The sequence below is a fragment of the Neopelma chrysocephalum genome, unplaced genomic scaffold (genome assembly GCF_003984885.1).
Source record: "Neopelma chrysocephalum unplaced genomic scaffold, ASM398488v2 Primary Assembly neopelma1_77, whole genome shotgun sequence".
Classification (NCBI taxonomy): Eukaryota; Metazoa; Chordata; class Aves; order Passeriformes; family Pipridae; genus Neopelma; species Neopelma chrysocephalum.
This window is the reverse complement of record NW_020897738.1, coordinates 3,101,094-3,121,323: the sequence shown is the minus strand read 5'-3', so window position 1 is coordinate 3,121,323 and position 20,230 is coordinate 3,101,094. Positions and strand designations below refer to the sequence as shown.

At 45.9% G+C, this 20,230-nt stretch overlaps 1 protein-coding gene across 7 annotated transcripts in view; it reads right to left on the bottom strand.

The window, feature by feature from the left end:
- Nucleotides 1-20,230, bottom strand: part of KDM2B (lysine demethylase 2B) — a 117,343-nt gene that overhangs the window by 73,655 nt on the left and 23,458 nt on the right. For 6 of the 7 annotated variants that reach the window (XM_027689272.1, XM_027689267.1, XM_027689271.1 and 3 more), the window contains 2 exons: nucleotides 10,731-10,909; nucleotides 7,972-8,078 (listed from right to left, as the gene is read on the bottom strand). In XM_027689272.1, coding sequence (XP_027545073.1) covers nucleotides 7,972-8,078; nucleotides 10,731-10,909 — 286 coding nt within the window. Of the gene's footprint in view, nucleotides 1-1,992; nucleotides 2,254-7,971; nucleotides 8,079-10,730; nucleotides 10,910-20,230 lie in introns of those variants that run through there. The other variant, XM_027689273.1, reaches the window with a different exon arrangement.

Below are 20,230 nucleotides of genomic sequence, written 5' to 3'. Positions count from 1 at the left end.
TTTCAGATGCTTCAAAAATCACAGCTAGCCAAGAAGCTGTCTACACTCTCAATATGCTCCATTTCAAAATATGAGTCCTTCCCTCCCAAACACTTTTTTTTTTTTAATTTCTCCTTTTATGTTTTCTCTACCAAGATGTTGTTGATTACAAGTCAGATAGAATTTAAAAACAATAAAAGAAGCCCAGAGAGGAAGTTGCCTTTCTTCCAGCCAAACTGCAAAAAGTCACAGATTGAATAATTATTGCTCATTAAGAAAAAAAAAATCAACATGGAAATTCTCAGTTTGTGGGCAGTGCTGGGTATTAGAGGTTCATGTTGTTTTAAAGTAAAAAAATTCAAATCCTTATAGAGTCAATTATTTTCAGTTTCCAAAAGGTCAGATGTAAAATACACTAACAAAAATTTTCTAGACAATTTTTCTACCAACAATCACCCGTTGAATTAAGATATTCTGAAAGAACAAACATGGCCTGAGCATTAGCTGGTTTTAGTTATTCCTCAGTAGTCAACAATCTAAACCTGAAGCAGTCAATCTGCTTGTGTTCAGAGAGGAAATAACAGAATTGAATCCCATCAAATCTACGCGCTTAAAATTTAGTTTTGTGAGAAAACACCAAGGCAGGTAATAAGTGTGAACACTCAACTCTTTCTTGCCCTTGTTTTCCCCCATTTTGCCTCTGTTTTCTTGAAACTCCTCTAAACACAATTACCAATAAAGATGGTTTTAGTGAAAGAGCCACATATGGTGATTAAGAAAAATCTACAAAGCCTTTGGAAAATAAACCAGTTTTTCCTTCCATCCACAAGCGAGCCATGCCTTAATTCTGCTGTTAATCTCCCAGGCCTGCTTTTGTCCCAGCCCAGCAGCTCCCGGGCGGCTCAGGAGCCTGCGGGAGGATCTTCCGCCATCCAGCACTCCCCTGGTTGCCAGAGTCTGGCACAATGCCTTTGCATTGACCTCTACAGCTTCCTCTTCCAATGTACACCGCAGTCACATGGTCCCAGCACAGCTCCATGCCACAGCTAATCTCAGGCACCGCTCTGCTCCAGCCTCAGCCAGCGGCTTCTCGTCACCAGCAGCTGCTAATTTGGGGGACGACTCAACTTTTTGGGGTTCTCCATAAAAACAATAAAAAAAAAAAAGGGACAGGGAAAAAAAAGCCATAACACAGCATCCATGTTGAAAGAAATCTAGGAACTACATCCCACTGCGTGCTGTGGTCACAGAGCTCTGGGCCAAGCAGGTACAGTGGGTACAGGAACACAATCCCACATCGGGCATGGGGACACAACCTGACCAGAGTTACACCCTGAAAACACAGGCGACGCAAAAGATGCCCCAACTTTAATATTTTCACAACTGCTACCACATCCAATCCCTGCCCACTCCACTTTATCTCCCTGCACAGCCTCAGTCAGGGTTTTAAAACATGCAGCTGCTTGTAATCTGTTGTGGGGGAGCTTCCCTTCCCCACTGAAGAGTTTGGTTTATGTTCTCCACAAGGCTGAAATTGTTTGATTTAATGTATGGTTATTTTGAAGGAAGGATTTGTGGTGTGGGGAAATGGAGAACTTTACCCCCCCGCCCCCCCCAAAAAAACCCCAAACATCTGGGGAAATTTGTTAGAGAAATGATGTGAAGAAATATGGAGTAACCTGCAAACTCACGGGGAAGAACAAACACAGAGATCCAAAAAAAAAAAAAAGAGAGAGAGGGAGATGATACAAACGAAGCTAAACCACTAAGCAAATACAGCGAGCTGGGAACACAGAAACAACAAGACACCGCTCCATAAGCCAGCGCAGAGACCACACTCCCAGGCAAACCCACAATGCACTCGCCACGCATCGCTACAAACCCGCAAGCAAACAGAGAAACAAAGACAGCGAGAGCCGCGCCGGGATGCGAAGGCACGGCCGGGCAGGGCGGGCAGCGATCATGCACATGGGCTCGGGGAGACGCGAGCGGACGCACAGGCAGCAGCATTACCCTGAGCTCAGCTCCTTCTCTCCCGCAATAGGCACCGCGCACCATACGGCTCTATTCCCTCTGGCATTGCGAGGGCTCCCCTGCCACTGAGCTCAGCCCATAAACCACTCCCAAACCCCAGCAGAGGCTTCTGTTTTTTGTTCGGGCCAATGAGAAAAGTATAGCTCACTCTTCCTTCCTCCCAGGAGCAGCGCCGGCTGGTTGAAATCCCTGAGCCTGAAACCGAATACCACAGACCCATGAGCCAACTGCAAGTGCCAGCGCGGGGAAAGGCGCGGGCCTGGCTCCTCATCCCCGCGCGTGAGAGACGCTCCCGGCGGTGGGAGGAGGGCGGCCCCCGGCAGCATCCCGGCACCGCGGGGCCCCTTCTCCCGGGCCTGGGCGCGGGAGCTAGAAGGAGACGGCAGGAACAAAAGCTACCTCGGGGCGCCTCGGCCCGCACCGACAGCGCTCCCACACTGGGGCCCTGCAACTGGAAGCCACAAATTGCGCCGCAAGACAAAAGAAACCATTGTCACCCGGGAGGCACCGGCCCGGCTGCCGCTCCCACCCCCGGCTCACCGGGGAGAGACCGGCCCCGCCACTGCCGGGAGGGCCAGGCTGCTCCTCAGGGACGAACCCGGCTTCTCAGGGATGAGCCCCAGCATATTCTCGGGGATGAACCTGGCTTCTCCTCTGGGATGCACCTCAGCGGGGATGAGCCCCAGCATCTCCTCGGGGATGAGCCCAGGCTGCCCCCACGGGGATGAGCCCCCCGGCTTATCCTCATGGAGGGCCCCGGCTCGCCCGTCAGGGATGAAGAACCCTGGCTCTCCCCTCATAGAGGCCCCCCAAGCACCCACCCGTGGCCGCCGGGCCGGGCCTGCCCGTGGAAGGCCCCTCGGACCCGTGCCGTGCCCACCGGGACCGACCTCCGCCCCCGTCCCCCTCCTGGGCAGCGATACCCAGCGCTCTCAGCCCGGGGGAAAACAACCTAAACAGCCCCACACCGTGATCACCACACCCCCTGCGCGCACCGGGCACTTCAAACGTACATGAAGGGCCCGGCTCCTGCCCCGAGGGGGTTACGATCCGACTCAGTCACACAGAAACAACATCCGAGATAAGAGAAGTTTGTTTTCTGCCATGCACGGAGGAGTTTGTGAAGCGACTGCAAATCACGCTCAAGAGACCACACTACGACCGAAGTATGTGACAACACTTCCCTCGTCCCGTCCTTGTCCGGTCCCAGCCCAGGTGGAACACCAAGAGTGTGCGCGGTGGGCTCACAGGGACAGACTGACCTCCAGCCGCCAGATTTTGGCACTGACAGCCCGCGAAGATGGTCAGCAGCACGGTGCCCAGCTACCCTCCATGCCAGGCTGTAAAGTGTGATAATGAGAGCTGGAAGGTTGTTACCTTTGAAGTTTAAGAATGAAGAGGCCTTTTTTTTTTTTTTTTTGATTGGAAGCTTAAATTTCTGAGGAGGCATCCACCACCACAGGGAAATGAACCAAGCTGCCAGTTCACAGCGAGTCAGGCCCATGTGCCCCTGGAACAGCATTTTGGTGTCTGTAAAAGCAGGACTCACTCTCCATCCTGTGGCATGGCTGTTCAGCTCCAGGCCCACCACAAACTCTTTTAAATGCTGGTGCTTATTTGAGTTACATGTGTGATGCTGCAAGTCCTCCAATCTCTACACAAAGGAGGATTTGACACAAATGCAATGATGTGAAGAAATCCCATTTTATTTACTTTGCGAGCTTGGAAAGTCTTAATGAGAACTGGCACTTTTTGGTCTGATTTTTTGCACTGAATTGTACTTATAGAGCAGTTTTGTATCAAAAGCAGTTCACAAATGACATACAAAGTGCACACCAGTCTCTCACCTGCATAAACCAGGGTGTTGGGGGACCTGTGAGCTCCCTGGATTCAAAGGGCAATCGCTGTCTCCAGAGGCACACCCTCGGCTTCTAATTAGACCACAGCTCAGCAGAGCATTTTAGCATCTGTTTAAATCCATCCCTACTTAGTAAAGGAATGAATAGAAAGGAATGGGTGGCTGAATAACAGCCTGGAAGAGGGAAAATAGGGCTGAGGACATGCTAACAGAAGAGCATCCTTTTGAGAACAGGTAGATGTTTCACACGAGATACCCCATCCTCCATTGAAGGAGAGCAGCAATATAAAGAGCTATTATAAAAGTGCTTAGATATTTAATAATAAGAATTTTGAAGGCAAAAAGCGTGTTGTAGTGACTAAGCTTTCATTTCATTCATTCCCTAGCACAAACATCAAGTTCTTAGAAGTGCCTGTTACTGTTTTTACAGCCATCAAGTCCTGCACTGTAGCTATTTTCACTGCCACTGTATTGCAAATAATCTTGCAAGGCTACAAACACAAAGCCTAATAAAGAGGCTAATAATTTCAGCAGGGCTATTTCTTTTGATAAATGAAAAATCAAATTAGTACTTTTTTTTGTTGGTTCGGGTTCAGCTGTGTCCACATTGCTTCAGTCCTGGATGAATTTAAACAGAAAACTAAATCTGAGCTTGTTTTGATCTACCTAAAAATGGTTATGGTGCTATAACAAGCTTCTGCACCTAAAAGCTGATGTTACAACAGCACTGCCTTTTCCTGCTGCCCTGGCTCCTGGTTACACAGCATGTTCCCACTCTCATCCAGAGTCCTATGTCTGCAAGGCTCTTCTCAGCAACTTGCACCCCAGAATGTGAGAGAGGGGAGGAAGGAACAGGTTTCCTTGGCAGCAGTGAGCTGCTCGCTCTGCTCACCCGGTGTCACCTGGTGGAGTGATCCCACTACTATGTTTTTTTTCACACTTTTGCACTGCCATTCTGTTGGCATAAGCATTTATGCAGCCATGTGGTGGTTTGGGTGGCCTGAAAACTAACCCATTTTTGTGTATTTCTGAGGCAGTTTTCATTTAGAGCAGTCCCCAGTCCACTTTGCTCTGCAGTTGCACAATGTGTTTTAGCAACGAGGATGGGACAGTGTGGGCACAGGACTGTCACTGCAGGGGCAATGCCAGCTTATACCAGTTTGAAGTTTGCCACGCTTCCACCTCAGCAAGCCATCCTCTTCATTTCTCACATTGCCTTACGGCTTATGAGGTAGTACTTGGAAAGTTTTTTTGACATAAACCGTTTTTCCACTTAATTCAGGCTCCTGTGAGGTAAGCAGTCACTTACCTACAGACAGAAAAATAACCTCATTACCTAGAGGGTTTTTTTTAAAAGTTAATGGTGCGGGTCCAAGTGGAAGGCAGGGCGGTCTCCAGCGCACACAGGGCTCCTGGTAACCGAGGCAGCGCAGCAGATGGAGCGTTCTCTAACTTCACTCCCAGCACGGAACTCGACGTGCAGGAGCCAAGACAGACATTTGTGTCTGGTAGTGCCATCTGTGTCTGCGAAACCGCAGCGCTCTCGCTGGAGTGCTTTGTGTTTGTAGGGAACACGTTAATGGTGGGGATGGCACACTGCGAACTCGCAGGATTGTGGGAATGCTGAGAGCAAGAATGAAATGGAACCGTCCCATTCCCGAGCAACAACAGTCATTAATAAAGCATAAGGATATTGACAATTCACATAAAAGAATGAATGGGCAGCATGGAACAAGTGGCAGCTCCGCAACTGAACGTGATCTCCTTAATAAGGGCTTATATCCTCCGGGTACTCACAGCAATAGCTGGGACTAGTATCTCTACAGGAATGGGTCAGTCTGAATTTCCAAAGATGGAGAAAGCTGATATCGAGGAGTTCACCTTTAAGCTGGACAAGTTCATGCAAAAGAAATCTCTTGAGAGCCACCAAGCACACAGAAACCACTTCCACCTCAGGACAGCCCCTGCCTGAACTGCAGACAGTGGAAGCTCAGAAGATAATTTTTAGGAGTGACATCACTTTATGCTCACACTGTTCTTACACTCCTCCCAGGGCATCAATGCCAGCACCCAACAGCAGACAGGTTACTGAGAGGCACAGATCTTTGTCCTGACGTGGTACAGCTTCTGTTATGCTCCCACACTATCACTGTTTGTTACTGGTTTTATCTTTGTGGCTTCTTCAGACTGATGAGGGGTTTGTGCCAACGGTGCTGTAAATCATCCTTCTCTAGTCTTTGTGAGATGATGCTCACTAGCAACATCCTCATCACTCCAGCTGCATCACCCTCGCCTTTAACACTCACGCCTGGTAACTCCTTTTCCCACGTCAAACTCTATTGTCACATTTCAAGCGCTCACAATCCTTCACTGTTTAGCTTCCCTGTACCTATCACATCTACCAGTTTATCAAGCTGTCAACCTCCACCTTCCCTTTGCCAGTGACAGCAGCCTCAATGGCTCCATGTCTGCTTCTTCATCAGGCATCTCCTTCCTCTCTCCCAGGCCACCCTCCACACACGGGAAAAACTCCACATCAAAATCTGTTGAATTGCTACATCTCTAAAATCTCTTTGAAACCTACCATCTGGCATTTCATGATGCAAGCAGTGAACTGCAAGCACATACTCTGCTTTTTCTGCTAAATTCTGTTAGTCATGTTGCTACCTTATCTTTTAAACCATTTCTGCCTTGCTTTGTTTACTTGCTACGTGTTTTTCAGCATCCAGAGTGTGCCTGCTCTAGGAAAGGGATTGTTTTCTTCACTTCTTACGACGTAGAATCCGTGAGTCCTGAAGCCCTGAATCATGATTTGGTTTCTTAGCTCTAGCAGATTATAAATAAAGTTATTTAGCTGACTAACCACTTGGGAAGCAAGTGCTGCTCTGCCACTGGCTTATTGTGTGACCTCAGGCAAGTCACTTAGGACATTTCCAAATGCATATGTGAAATGGGGCACTCCAATCCATATCCAGTTACCCTAACGAGCAGTTTGATCCTTTCAAAATAATGGAGTATCTTTAGCTTCCCATTAAATCAGTGGGGCTGAGCATTAGACCAGGCATTGGACCATACAGTAGGACCAGGCTTCCCATGATGCCTCACAGAGGCTCTTCTGTTACGGAGACCTTTACCTTCCAGAATGTTTATTTTCAGAGAACAAGAGTAAATGCTGTGTATCACTTGCTGACTGCACACTCCTTTGTATCTGTTAGTACCAGTGTATTTTACAGTTTGGAAAGAGTCCTGAGCAATTTTCAGAACACCAGAGGTCGGTTCAACAGCAGAGCCTGGGATGCTGCCAGCATTTGTCTGGCCAATAAAAAATGCCTCTAAATCAGAAACAGCAGTGAAGAGCTTCAAGGATTACCTGGTGTTCATCAGCCATACAGGTCATTACATCATTAACAGGAACCCCTATCTCAGCTGCACTAACTCCTATGAAACTTACAGTGCACATTCTGAGGCCCCCAAATAGCTCCTTTTTCCAAACATCATATGAAAAGTTTCAAGAAAGACATTCAAACAGAAGAAGGAGTGAGGTGAGGTTGTGCTTGCCCAAAAGCTAGAGCTGAGCTAGGCAGAATCAGGACAAACTGCTCATTTTTGGTCTCAAACGTGCCCTGAGCGGGTCCTCTGAAATGACACAGCCTGTGCAGTCAGTCCAATATTTGATCTTGCTCTTGAAAAAATCAACAGAAAAGTAAACTGTCATGAAGGGCAGTGGCAGAGTTTCTGGGGAGTCACACATCCAATTGAAAACAGTCTTCAAGTTCATTTCATAAAACATCTCTCAGCTAATAACTTCTCAGCCACTAGCGGCTTAGGATCTGGGAAGGATCTGAGCCCAGCCTACAGGAGGACTCTGACTACACTGAGTGACATCTCTGCATCCTGAGAAGTGATTTCTTTGGGCAGCACTTTCAGAGAATTTACTATTTAAGGTCAGTCTGCCATTTTCAAAACTGAGTTGCTCAAAACTGAACAATAAAAATGCACTTTTCAGAGGGATTTGGTTAAGGACTGTATTCAGCAAACCGTAAAAGGAATTAATCAAGGCAGTCAAGAGCAGAGATTTTTGAAGACTTAAACAGACTTACTTTTTCACTTTGGGGTATTTCATCTCTGAAATAGCATTGGTAGCATCCGTCTGTCTCTCCTTCAAATGCTGTGGCCACATGTTATCCACCCAGTCGACTAAGTCCACCTGAAAGCCCACCAGAATCAACTGTTAGTTACTGAACGTGTAGTAGGACATACTCCTGCTGGCTAAAACTCCTCCCATGACAGCAGCAGATGCTCACAGACAGGGAGAGCCTCGCTGTTAAGCAAAATTCCTGTGCACTCAGCTTGCTTCCTCACCACAACTCTGCCCTTCGCAGCCCCGAGTAAGGAGAGTTTTGCAGCCAATTTACCTGGGTGCAAATTCTGTCCCACGGGCACCCGTGAGCACTTTCTCTCCTATTCTGTCTGTATTCAAATGCATTTTTGTAGCCAACAGCCTAGAAATTCCATTTATAAACATTAAAATGCAAATATAAAAGAGATTATAGTATCCCAATACCTTACATTTCAAGGAACATTAACACCATTGTTCTGGCCAAATTCTGGTTTGAGTAATTACATGATCTCCTGCGGTGAACTCCTTCATTGTTCTGCTGGGGTATAAAATTGACCAAAGTTTTTGTTCAAAAGCCAAACTTTTAGAGAGTGTGGGCAGGAGAAAACAGTGAAGCCAAGCAATTGGAAACATCCTGCAAGATGAGGAAAAGCTGGAAAGCGAAGGTAGCTCAGGGACATGGAAGCACAGCTGGGTGGGAGCACAGACAGCGATGTGTCCATCACAGCCACATCAAGGACAAGCCTGTGACTCATTCCTTGCTCTGTTTGTGATGGAGCCTGTGCTACATATCTGTAACACTCCCTTCTGGTTATGCAAGTGGGTCACATGGGCCAGGTTTCAAAACAGGGGAAAGCACCAGGAGCCTTGGGAAGCCCCTGGCAGGCTGCAGTGCTGTGCTCAACCACAGCGTGGCTCAGGAACGCCTCGTGTGGGACTGAACCTCCAGTGAGGGGTCAGGGAGGACTCAACACCTGTCCTAGGCCTTGGTGACAGAGCTGTCCCCTGACTGTGTGCAGCAAGACCAGAGAGATCCAATTCAGCCATGGTTAGCACCCCATTTGGCCTCCTGACTGCTAATTCTCTTTGAAGGCCTACCCAAAAATGTTATTTGTGTGAGTCAACTCAACTGTTCCAGTTCCCTGAGGGTTTTCACAATAGGGCAATTAACACATGTCATTCCTGCACACTGGGGCTGAGCCCTTTCTCTCCATCTGCACCAGGTACTGTTGATAACACGAGGTACTTTGAGAAGAGGCATAAGATTATGCAGGAGAAACAGGCCCCAATCCATGAATATCACAATTGTATGTGAAAACAAAACTGATGGTTAGTGCCCTGATTCTGAAATAATTCCCACATCTGGATATTGCAACCCAGAGTTTACACAACAGGGAATCTGAATCAAGTATTTCTGCCTCAAGTGGGCTCCAAGAGCTCTGCAGAATTCAAGAGAACCACTTTGACAAATATAGCATTCAACTAGGAGCTGACTTTATGTGCTGGACTTCCCCAACACCCTCTCTTCTACTCCCAAATCTCTTTTCCAGTGAGATCTAAATATTCCTGGTTCTACAAATGATTGTGCACTCGGGCCATATTAAACAGCTATGAAATATGCATTTACATGTGATAACAGGTACCTAACTGCATTTTTCATTTCTAAGCACCCAGGAAATTTGCACAGATGTTTCAAAAGCTCACTGAGCACGATGAGTTTGGGAAAACCAGGATCAGCTGAACACCAGAAACTCCCCAGAGCATTTTAAAATTGCCCGCTAAGTGTTTAAACGACAGCAAAAATCTGAATAAAATTCTAAATATGTGTTTAATATTCGATCTGTGATCTGTGTGTAACAGAACACAAAAGTTAAGAATTACTTTGACAAATCAGCAGTTAGAGCTGCCATCTATTTTTGATCTGTTCAGGCAGAAGTGTGGTGTTTATATTGCCTGCATAGGCAAGAGATGTCTCCAGCAAAAAAGCTGCTGCTATAACTAGAAAAGGACTTAAAAATCAGGAGGAAAGTGTCTGAAAATAAAACATCATAGAACACCCAGCAGTGTTCTGCTTTGAGGGGTCCCTCTGTTCCCTGATCAGCCAGGACTGGTGCCCAGACTCTCTGCTGAGTGTCCTGGAAACCCCCAGTGCCATTTCCTCCATCCCTGTGTGTTAATGAGTTGATGCTCTACCCCTCACCTACATATGGCTACATTTCAGTGATAAATTAAATCATCTTTACCAATAAGGGCCCAGTTTCGCTGTCAGTGACTCTATTGGGAATAAAATCACAGGAGTCTTCTACCTTTAAAAAATATGGGCAAATCTACCCCCTTACTTTACTGCCAGTTCTGACATAGCCCCCTGAACATTTCTTAGTTAGTAGGAGGGTTCATATATAATGAATTCAAGCTTCCTGACAGTTTAAGCTTCCTTAGAGGAGGAAAAACAATAGATAGGTACTTAATTTTGGATGGAATTTCCCCTAAATACCTTGAGAGGAACTGTGTATCTGTGCAAATTGCACGATTAACAGCTCATCAGGTACCTAATTCCATTAAATTAAGTTCCACTGTCAAGGAGCCCAGCTTTCTACTTGGCTAAAAACGAGATCCTGACGCTAAAGGGACAGGAGTTCCAGGCACTTCACATCAGCTGGGGGATGAAATAAACCACTCCATGGCTTATTTCTGAGAAGATGCTGAAAACAAACCCCACCACAGAGCATCATCCCTTACCACATTGGGGCGCTTGACAATGTTCTCCAGCTTCGTGTGACTGAACTCCAGGCTGATGACGTTGTAGAGCTTTTCCCGCTGGGCCTCTGGGGTCTCGTAGTATCTCACAAACTGAGACATGCTCATCTCAACCCCTCTCTGCGTGTTCACATCCATCACATCCACGATCCTGCGGCTTCCTGCAAACACAGAGGAGTCTCAAAACATCTGCCTGGGCTTTATTTTTACATATATTTTTACATATATTTTTATTTTTACATATACACATATATATATATGTATATTATTTTATAGATATGTATAAGTTTTCAATAACTGCAGGGAAACTGGTATTAGAGCATGAAAGTCCAGAATCAGCCCCTCCACGGGTCCTGAGCAAGCACATTGAGCAAGGAACTAACTTGGAACTGGACTTTTCACCCAGTGTGACACTGAACAGGTCACCTGGTGTCTCTTTGCTTCACAGAGACAGAGAGAGCACTTTCCTCCTTTACATGAATTGACATGAGCAGAAGTACATTAAAAATTATGAAGAAGTGATATAATAGGGTAGCAGGGGGCAGGCAAGACAAATAGCTCTCCAAATCATACTGCAATTTTCTAAATATCCATATGTCTCTCAAGATGCTTTTACTCATGTACCAAAATTATCTATAAAGAGCAAACTGCCTTGCATCACTGGATACTGTAAATTGCTGAACACCTTATACAGATTGCTGAATATTCCCAATTCCAGTCACCACCAGTGGGGATGAAAGACTAAATGCCAGAGAGGAGTGAGCCCCCACTTTGGATGTCTCAACAGAAACTACAGGACATACTTTCAGCTCCTCAAGTGGCAGACATACAAGTCTCATTAGCACCAGAATGTTGAACAGCAGTTTTAGTCGAGCCTTCAGCTTTACACAGATTAATCCACAATCTTCTCTTCGGCCAACTGGAAGGTTTCACCTCTCCCAGCAATTTCATCATCCTAATTAGCAGTTCATTTGCGTGTGAGTGGACGGGAGCCCATGAGAGACATGTCTCATTTCCAGGAGAGAAGGATTCCAGCAAACAAATTTGCAACGTTTCCAAAAAATCACTCCAAACCCATTTTCAGCGCCAAAGAAATAACTCGAAATAAATTGCATTAAAACAAAATGGAGGCTGATATGCACCATCAGAGGGAATTATTAATAATTACAGCACCTGGCCTATCGTGGGCTTGGGAGCAGTATTTCAGCAAGAGTGATAGCCTGGATTGCCTTGCTCCTCTAAAAAGATCCTTAGCCCCTGCTAGCAGTGACAGTGACAGATGTGATAATGGTTCTGCGAAGGAACTCAAGACCATAAAGCTCTGAAATCAAAAATAAAAATGTATAGAGTAAATCTGCAATAGTCCCTCCGGCCCATCAAACTCCTCACTCCCAGGCCAGAGAACAGGATCCCATCCTTAGGCTGGGCTCGGGACTGTACAGAGTGCTGCCACCTTGAGGCAGGATGGGGAGTTTAGTTATGTGTCAAAAAGCACAAGAATCCTTACATTTGGCATTTGCATGTTTGAAACAACATATGTAAAATCTAGTTTTGGGTTGGGTGGTTTTTTGTTTGTTTGGTTGGTTGATTTGGTTTGGTTTTGTTGTTTCTTTAAAGGGTTAACTTTAATCTCCAGGGGAATGGTCTTTTTTCAACTCCACAGGTGAGCAACTGGGGTGAAGTCCTGTTAAACAGCCCCTAAATAAAAGCCATCCTGATCTCTGCCTCCAGAGCTGGGGATCAAAGAAATGGCTCCAGCCCAGAGGGGTTAAGGACACAGATACTGAAAAACTGAATTTGAAGGGTTGTGTGGCAGAGCCTGGGATCTGCCATATTATAGCCTAGGTTTGATCTCAGCTTTACAGGAAGAGACCTTGTACAGCCTCTCAATTATCCTTTCCAAAGGAAAAATCAGCAGTTACCTGATGAATTAAGAGTATGAGGCCCAGTTCAACAGCAGGTTTGTTAAATGTGCACGATTATCAATTACAGGCAGAAGAGCTTAAGATTTGAATTGATAGTCTCTTGACTTCCAAATTAAAGAGTAATTTGAGGGGGTGTTTTTCTCTTAAGCCACAGTACTGTCAAACAAGCCCATACATAATGATTCCTGGAGTACTGCTCACAAAATTTGAGATGTATAATTACAGGTTCACAGCCTGGTGTTCACTGCCCACTGCAGAGTCGTTCTGACTTCCTGCCAGCTTTATCTCTTTAGTCTGAAAAGATTCAGTTCTTTCTTCTATCCCCTGTTCCTGGGACAAGGTTAGAAAATATCACCCAGAGCAAGGGAAAGAAGCACACAGAGGCTCCAAAAAGCAGTGGCAGGCTGAGAGATCTGAGGTCAGGCTGGATTTCTGAACAGCTCCAACACACATTTTACCATTTCTGTTAACCAGTTCCTAGGTATCCTCTCAGCCTACCCTATAGGAAGGGACCCCCCTCAGGCCTGGTGCAGCCCCCCATGTCCCAGCAGGATCTCCGTGACCCTGGCAGCCTCTTGCCCTGGTACCAATCATATTCCTGACTTCAGCTGCACATGGATAACAGGCACATGTATCCCTAGCTGGCAAAGAGCACCTCCTACTGCTGACATGGGAAGCTTCAGTGCACCATGCATCACCTCACCCTTGGCCTTCCCTGGATGTTTTCCCAAAGTAACTCAGTGTGAGTTCCAATATAATCCCATAGTATGGGATTAAGAGGCAAGGCTTCCTCTCTGGCAGAGGATGTGACTCAGAGGCAAAGTGGTGATGCTGAGGTTCACTGGAAGGGATTTTACAACCTAAAGAAACATCTTCCTCTACTGCTGCTTGCTCATGGAGCACAAGATTCCCAAAGGATCACAAAGACAGTAACTAAGAAACAAGCTAGAGCCATCTTTGACAAGGGGAACAGACAACAGCAAGGAGGAGAGGGAAGAATCAGCTGCAGGGATGTAAGATGGAAAGTAAAAGCCACCAGGAAGAGCTACAGAAGAGCTGTGCTTCACTTAAAACCTTAAAAACATATCAAGTTACTCCAGCCCATGTATCAGTAAAATCCACATTAAAATTAAGGGGGGGAAATAGCATATATAATATCTGTTCCCTTTATTTGGAGGCCTAGTGACCAAGATGCTGTGAAGATCCTAATAGATTGAATTGTACAACATTCCTATATGCTGCAATATCATTATTTTTTCACAGAAATGAACACCTGGGGGAAAAACAACTTGTGCAGAGTCCCAGCCTCCCACTGCCCATCCTGGACAAGTTGGTTTGGTACAGAGATTTGCTCCTTTCTGTTCTTGGCTTTTTGGTAAAAATACTTCAAGAACAACATTGAGGCAAACCTTGTTCCCTCATCAGAGACAGAACTCTGCCTCATGAATGCAGGTTACACAGGCACCTTCCCTGCATCAGCAAACACTTTCACAAATCACAGCTCCCCATCACACCCCAGAGACTCCCCATCACACCCCAGGGCTCCAGCTCCCAAGTCATTCAGCAAAGCTCTCGTTGATCTCCCCTGCAGAGTTTGCACCCACACTTTCCTTCACCTATCGAATATTGTAACAATTTGCCAGAGAGGGAACAGTGAATGGGAAATGCTGGGACATTCATCACCTCCTCGGGGGTACAACAGCTGCCATTTCCCCTTTCTAACAAGGTGAAGCACTGCCTTCCCCTGCCCTGACCTCAAACAGCTTCAGGTTATCCAAGCTGCCAGACTAGCCCATCCTTTCCCTGACGTGGATTTAGCATGGATATTAGGAGCAGTGGAAGCAAAGCAAACGTGAACCACGCAGTGGAATATGAGGAATGCACAGAAGGTGTGAATCAGAGCTGCAAATGACACCAGTGTTTTCTAGGCTGTGGTCTCTTCTCCAGCACAGCACCGGCAGGAAAAGGTGCAACTCCCCCACGGCAGAGGAAAGAGGAAATGTCCTTTCTGTAAGAATGATTACCAAGCCTGTCCATTAAGAGGATAAAGCTACCTTGGGGAATTATTTTAACCCTTTGTGACTGAACTGAGATCTGTGCTCAAGGTACAATATAGCATCACCAACCAGAAACCAAGCCCAAATGCCAAGGGACTGCTCCTTTCTAATCTTTATGCTTCTTACTAAGAAAAAAAAAAATCCTTGGTTTATAAAGCAGGATTTTTGGCAGAGCCTCAGGAAATCTGCTTGCTTCACTACTGGGTTAATTGTACCTAAAGACTAAGGCTTTGACTTGCATCCCAGTTAATCCCCCCGGAGCTCCCGGAGATGGAAAGCACGCATTCTCCTGCTACCCACAGGAGACTATTATGATATCCCCTGCTAACTGGGAGGGATGTGAATCCAAGCAGAAAGTCCTTGCTCAAGTGGAGCTATTCCCGACATTCCCTGCATTTCAGAGCCAGGGTAAGAACAACAACTTAAGAGACACATCCCGATCCCATCGCTTCCAGTGCCACCAGAGGGCACAGAAGAACAAAGGGAAACGAGCCCAGCTCGGACATCGCACACAGCTCTCCCCACACCTCACCCAGCACACCAGGAAACAAGGATCCTCGAGGAATCCACCCCTGCTTTGCAGTGCTCTGAGCCTTTCCTCCTTTCCCCCTCGGCCAGGTCTTTCCAGCAGGAGCCTTCTCAGTGGGGTCACAGAATCTCCTCCTTATGGAGATGGAAAACTACCGGTACCTTCCCCTCCTTCCCCTCTGCAGCTTTATCATTTGGTATAAAGCTGCCAAATTACAATAACCCATGTAAGGAGCCATTAATAAAAATGAAATAATTTCGTGCTTAAAACATTTTTGGTATCTTTGTATTCTACACTATGAAGACCATCTTTGCATACTAAAAATCCTGCAGGAGTTAAACGATTTTGTTAAGTGACCTGTTAATCTGGCAATGGCTGAGTTCTTAATTTTCCCAAACACAAGTACAAAGGAGCATTGATTGGATCAGTGCAATCCATTCTTCTTTTATTTTTAGGGAAGTGCCTCTGGCAGCACTACACCCCACAAGGAAAGGCCAGTTTAGTTTTTCATGGCCTTTTTGACACTGTACATTCAAGCCATATTTGCCTGTTTCTGCTCCACCAGCAACATCAAATGGTGGGAAGAAGAGCTTGGCTGTGCCTGGGGCACCTGGCAAGGGTGACAGAGCCCAGGCTGTGGCCCAGCCCATCTCCCAGGGATGGAGCACTCCTTCCATCCAGGAGAGGTTTGGGGAGATGCCGGAGATGATTCCAAGGTTCCCAGGTCCTCGAAGGTCTCAGCCCCTCGTTCTGGCTGTGCAGCTCTGACCTTCTCTGGCTTTGGCCCTTGCACTCCTCTGACTTTGGGACAGGCAAATTATTGAGATATCATGATAATATTTTCCTTTTTTTCTGGTTTTCTAGTTTTCTGCTGGTAGTGTGAACTGCACCAGCTCACTGAGGAGTTGGGCACACACAAAGCTGGACCAGGAGAAGGACCAGCACAACCCCAGCAGGGGTGGAACAGCCAGAACTGGGAACCACTGCCCTTCCCTTAGACTGCTTTTCTCCTCTCTAAAGCCTCATCATCAGCATATAAGGAGGAACCCCATGGCCTTGATTTCCCTGATATTTGGCAATTAGGGAATTGAAAAAGACCTTCAACTACCATTCAGGTTAGCACTAAACATGTGCATGACACCAGCAATCCTGCAAGTCCTCTCTGGTCTACACTGGCATTTAAAGATGTGGAAGGGTTGGCAATACCCCCACACATCTCATACCTAGGCTTTAATGAGGACCTGTGAAAAAATATGCAGCTGTGATTACACCAGACCTCCAAAACATGCTGATATTAATATATATTTTTAGGATAAAGCACTACACTTGAGGGTCATTTTGAACTAAGGTAAATTATGACACTAAAGCATAACAGCTACCATAAAATATTTAGGATTTTTGGTGCTATTCCTCCAGAATAAGACAGCTCATTTCTAGTTTGGGTGAGCTAAAGCAGAGGATGGTCATTGCAGAAAAACAGTTATTCTAAAATATCTGTTGTGCTTCATTTCCCCCATGGACAATTCATCTTTAAATCCACCTGTAGACAGAGGCTTTGAGATGCTCGTTACCACATAACACGTCAGTTCAATCTCACTTTCATGTTCTGACATCATGGAAACACATTCTTTTGAGGTTGTATTTTTATTGTAACGTTCATTCAAAGCGGGTTTATTGCTGTTTATATCCGGACATGAACATGACTGTTTTTAGCAAAACTGTCCCAGTTTAACTAAGACCTTTTTAAAGAGTTTGACTGTGTTAGGCAAAGGACAAACTTAAAGAGAGCTCAAACAGGAAGCTGAGCTCTAAAAATAGAACTGGTTCTACTTCCAAAATGGCAAGTCAGCGGACGTGCTAAACATAGGCAAGCAAGTGTTATAATATTTCATTTTTACTTCTAAGAGCAAAAAAAAAGCATGAAGAGGGAGCATCAAATACCTTTATTGCACAGAAGTCCTAATCATGGCTCAAGGCTCACTCACCAGGCACTTCTGATGCACAGAGCCCCAGTGGAAACTCGTGACAGAGATGGAAGGTTACATCCATCATGGTTTAGCCCAGCATTGGTTAGTGCTGAGAGCTAAACGTTAAAGAAATATAAAAATAATAAATATATATATATATATTACTCCCCCTCTCTGTGAGGGAGGATGAGTTTTCTGCCAGTTCAACTTTCTGAACCACCTCATTGCCAGCACAAAGGCAGGGGATGGGAGAGCAATGCCAGAAGTGGGGAGAGAAGGAAGAGAAGGAGCAGGACACCAGTTTAGACTTGCTTAATTGGTATGGCAAAAAAAGCAAGTTGTTGGATGCAATGGGCAGCACAGGGAACAGAGACACTATCCCTGGGCACGTAATAGGCTGCAACAGCAAAAACCAAATGCCAGTTTAGATGACAAAAAGATGGTCTGGCACCAGAGCCCAGAACTGGAATTAGAGGGAGAAATTTCTATTTCCAGTCTCTCAGGAACACTGGGTAAGTTTTAACCTCTGTCTGCCCCAGGTCCTGGTTTCATGATACAAACTGTTCACCAATACTCAAGAAACTGATGAGGCTTAAATAATTTTTTTAAGCAGGGTCGGCTCCCTGCCTCTTCCCAGCACAGTTCCACAAACTTCAGGGGAAGGATGTGCAGCAGCACCAGCGCTGTGGGAAATCCCACAGTGACACCAACCCCAGCCCCAGTTCCCTTCTGCTATCACAGACTGGAGCTTTTCTTCTTACACAATCAGCTATTTAAGAGGTACAAACTCAGTGAGTGTTAAATGAAGCAACATCTTCTGAAACTCTGCAATACACCACTTGATTAGACAAGAGATTTCCACTTTATCGTGCACTGCTCCACCTTAACACCGGTGGATGCCAATGTCCCAGAGGGTTCCTCCAGAGCTGCTACAAACAGCTTCAATTTTCAACAAATTAGGCAGAGCCCTCAGACTGGAGGAAAATCACTAATGGAACCTTCACTTGAAAAAAATCCATTCAGAAACCCTGAAGTCTAGTGACTAATTTTAATTCTGCCCAGGAGAGAACACAGTGCAGCTCTGTAATTCTTCCGAGCCCTGAGCAAACGTGGAGCAGGTCAGAAATGACATTAGAGGTCAGAAATATGACTGACAGACAGGACTGCTGGTGTCCCACGAAGAAGGGACAGATCCCATGATAACCAAACAAAAACCCACCTGTCAAGTCCTACTGGTCCTGCTTAAAGCAAAGGGTGTTCACCTCGCTATCATTATTGGTTCGTGGTCGGCACGAGTATCCTAACAGCACTTGCTCAAGTCTGGAAGGATTTATCTGTACTGCCTCACAAGCTACTAGGGGATTAGGGAGTAAAATGAGTTCTGTACAGTAGAGCAGCCTCATCAAAGAGAGAGGGATACAGGAAAACAGGAGAGGTCGCTCAAGGGAAAAGAAAGGAAGAAAGGACAAAGACAAAAGGATGAGCCAATAAATCTTCAGTGCTGTACTTGGGAAAGAGGAACCTGCTGGACAGAATTGCAATCACTTCAATAAATCACCATATTTTATTTTATTTTTCAGATGTTTCCTCTTTGTAGTACTCAAATTTGGAAATAAGTGCAGCAGCTAGAAGTCTGGCCAGCCCACACCAACAGTACATATGAACTCCTCTGCTGACAGACCATTGGTTTGACTCCACCTGACCTTACAGGCACTGGGAAATTATCGTTTTCAGTGGTAATATTTGTTTGCTGTTTTTAGTCGAGGTCTGACTTAGCATATTTCCCAATTCAGAGCATGAAGCACGTTGACAATCCCAACAGCATTGACTGTGAGGACATTTGGAACTTGATCTTAAAAACAAAGTCTTTTTAAAAAATAGTGGGAGTTTTTAAAACAAGTTTTAGTCACAAAACAATATGATGGAGGAACAATCTATTTTTATGGACTGGATCTCAGACACATGTTGCTGTCTAACATCTGAGACAAATCACTGGGTCCTGACATACGCTGCTTTCTGACTCTCCATTTTTCCCCTTGAAAAAGTCTGTAGGCAGGTACATAACTCAGCTCCCTTAAAGCACAAGTTTGGGGCTTGTATCCTCAGATCAGTGGGAATAGCAGTGGCATGCAATTACTTTACAGTCCCTTGTGAGGAACATCCAAGTTCAGCCTCCTCCTGCAAGGAGTCACCCTTATCTCCTGCTTTCCAAGTGCTCCTGGATGCCCTGCTCCTCTCAGCTATTGGAGAGATGTATCTTCTGTGGATCTGAGTCCCTTGATGAATTTAGGGGGTGACCTGCAGGGTCCAGAGACTGAAGTACCCTCGGTCTGAATCCTCACAGGCTGAAGAACATGTTCACAAGTTGTTTCTTATGAAACCACATGGACATTGGCCTTCCCAACCACGAGAACAATGAGGATGTTTCATTAACTCAGTTTTGGTTAATATTCCAACCGTCCCATTTACACGAAAAGGAAAAAAGCAGAACCCAGGGAGCAAAAGCAGAACCCAAAAAGCAGGCCAGGCACAGGTCACACCATGGGGCACAAAACCCCCATGAGAAATGAGAGCAAAAGTCTTAGAAGGAATGGAAATATTTCATCCAAGTGCCTCCCCTCCCAAGAGATCAGTGATGACTCCTCTCCCCTAGAAGAGTCTGGTCCACTGTGTCTTGTAAAATGCATTATTTGGGCACTAGGAACAGAGCACAGCCCTCCCTGATTCCTCCTTATCCCTCCACACAAGACTCCTGGAGACACAGCAGCTTAATGACTCCTGACTCAGCTCTTCTGCTCTTCCCAACGTGGCACTGCCATTCACAGGACAAATCCCCACACCGGGGGAGGACCATACATCTTAATCAAGACTTACATGCAAGTCTGGGGGCAGACTTTTGCACTTCCTTTGAGCAGCCACTTTAATTTTGGGAAGTGCTCCTTACAACAGAGCCTCTCTAATGAGCCTCCCTCCTAACTCCTCTCCTTCTCCAATTTCACAACTT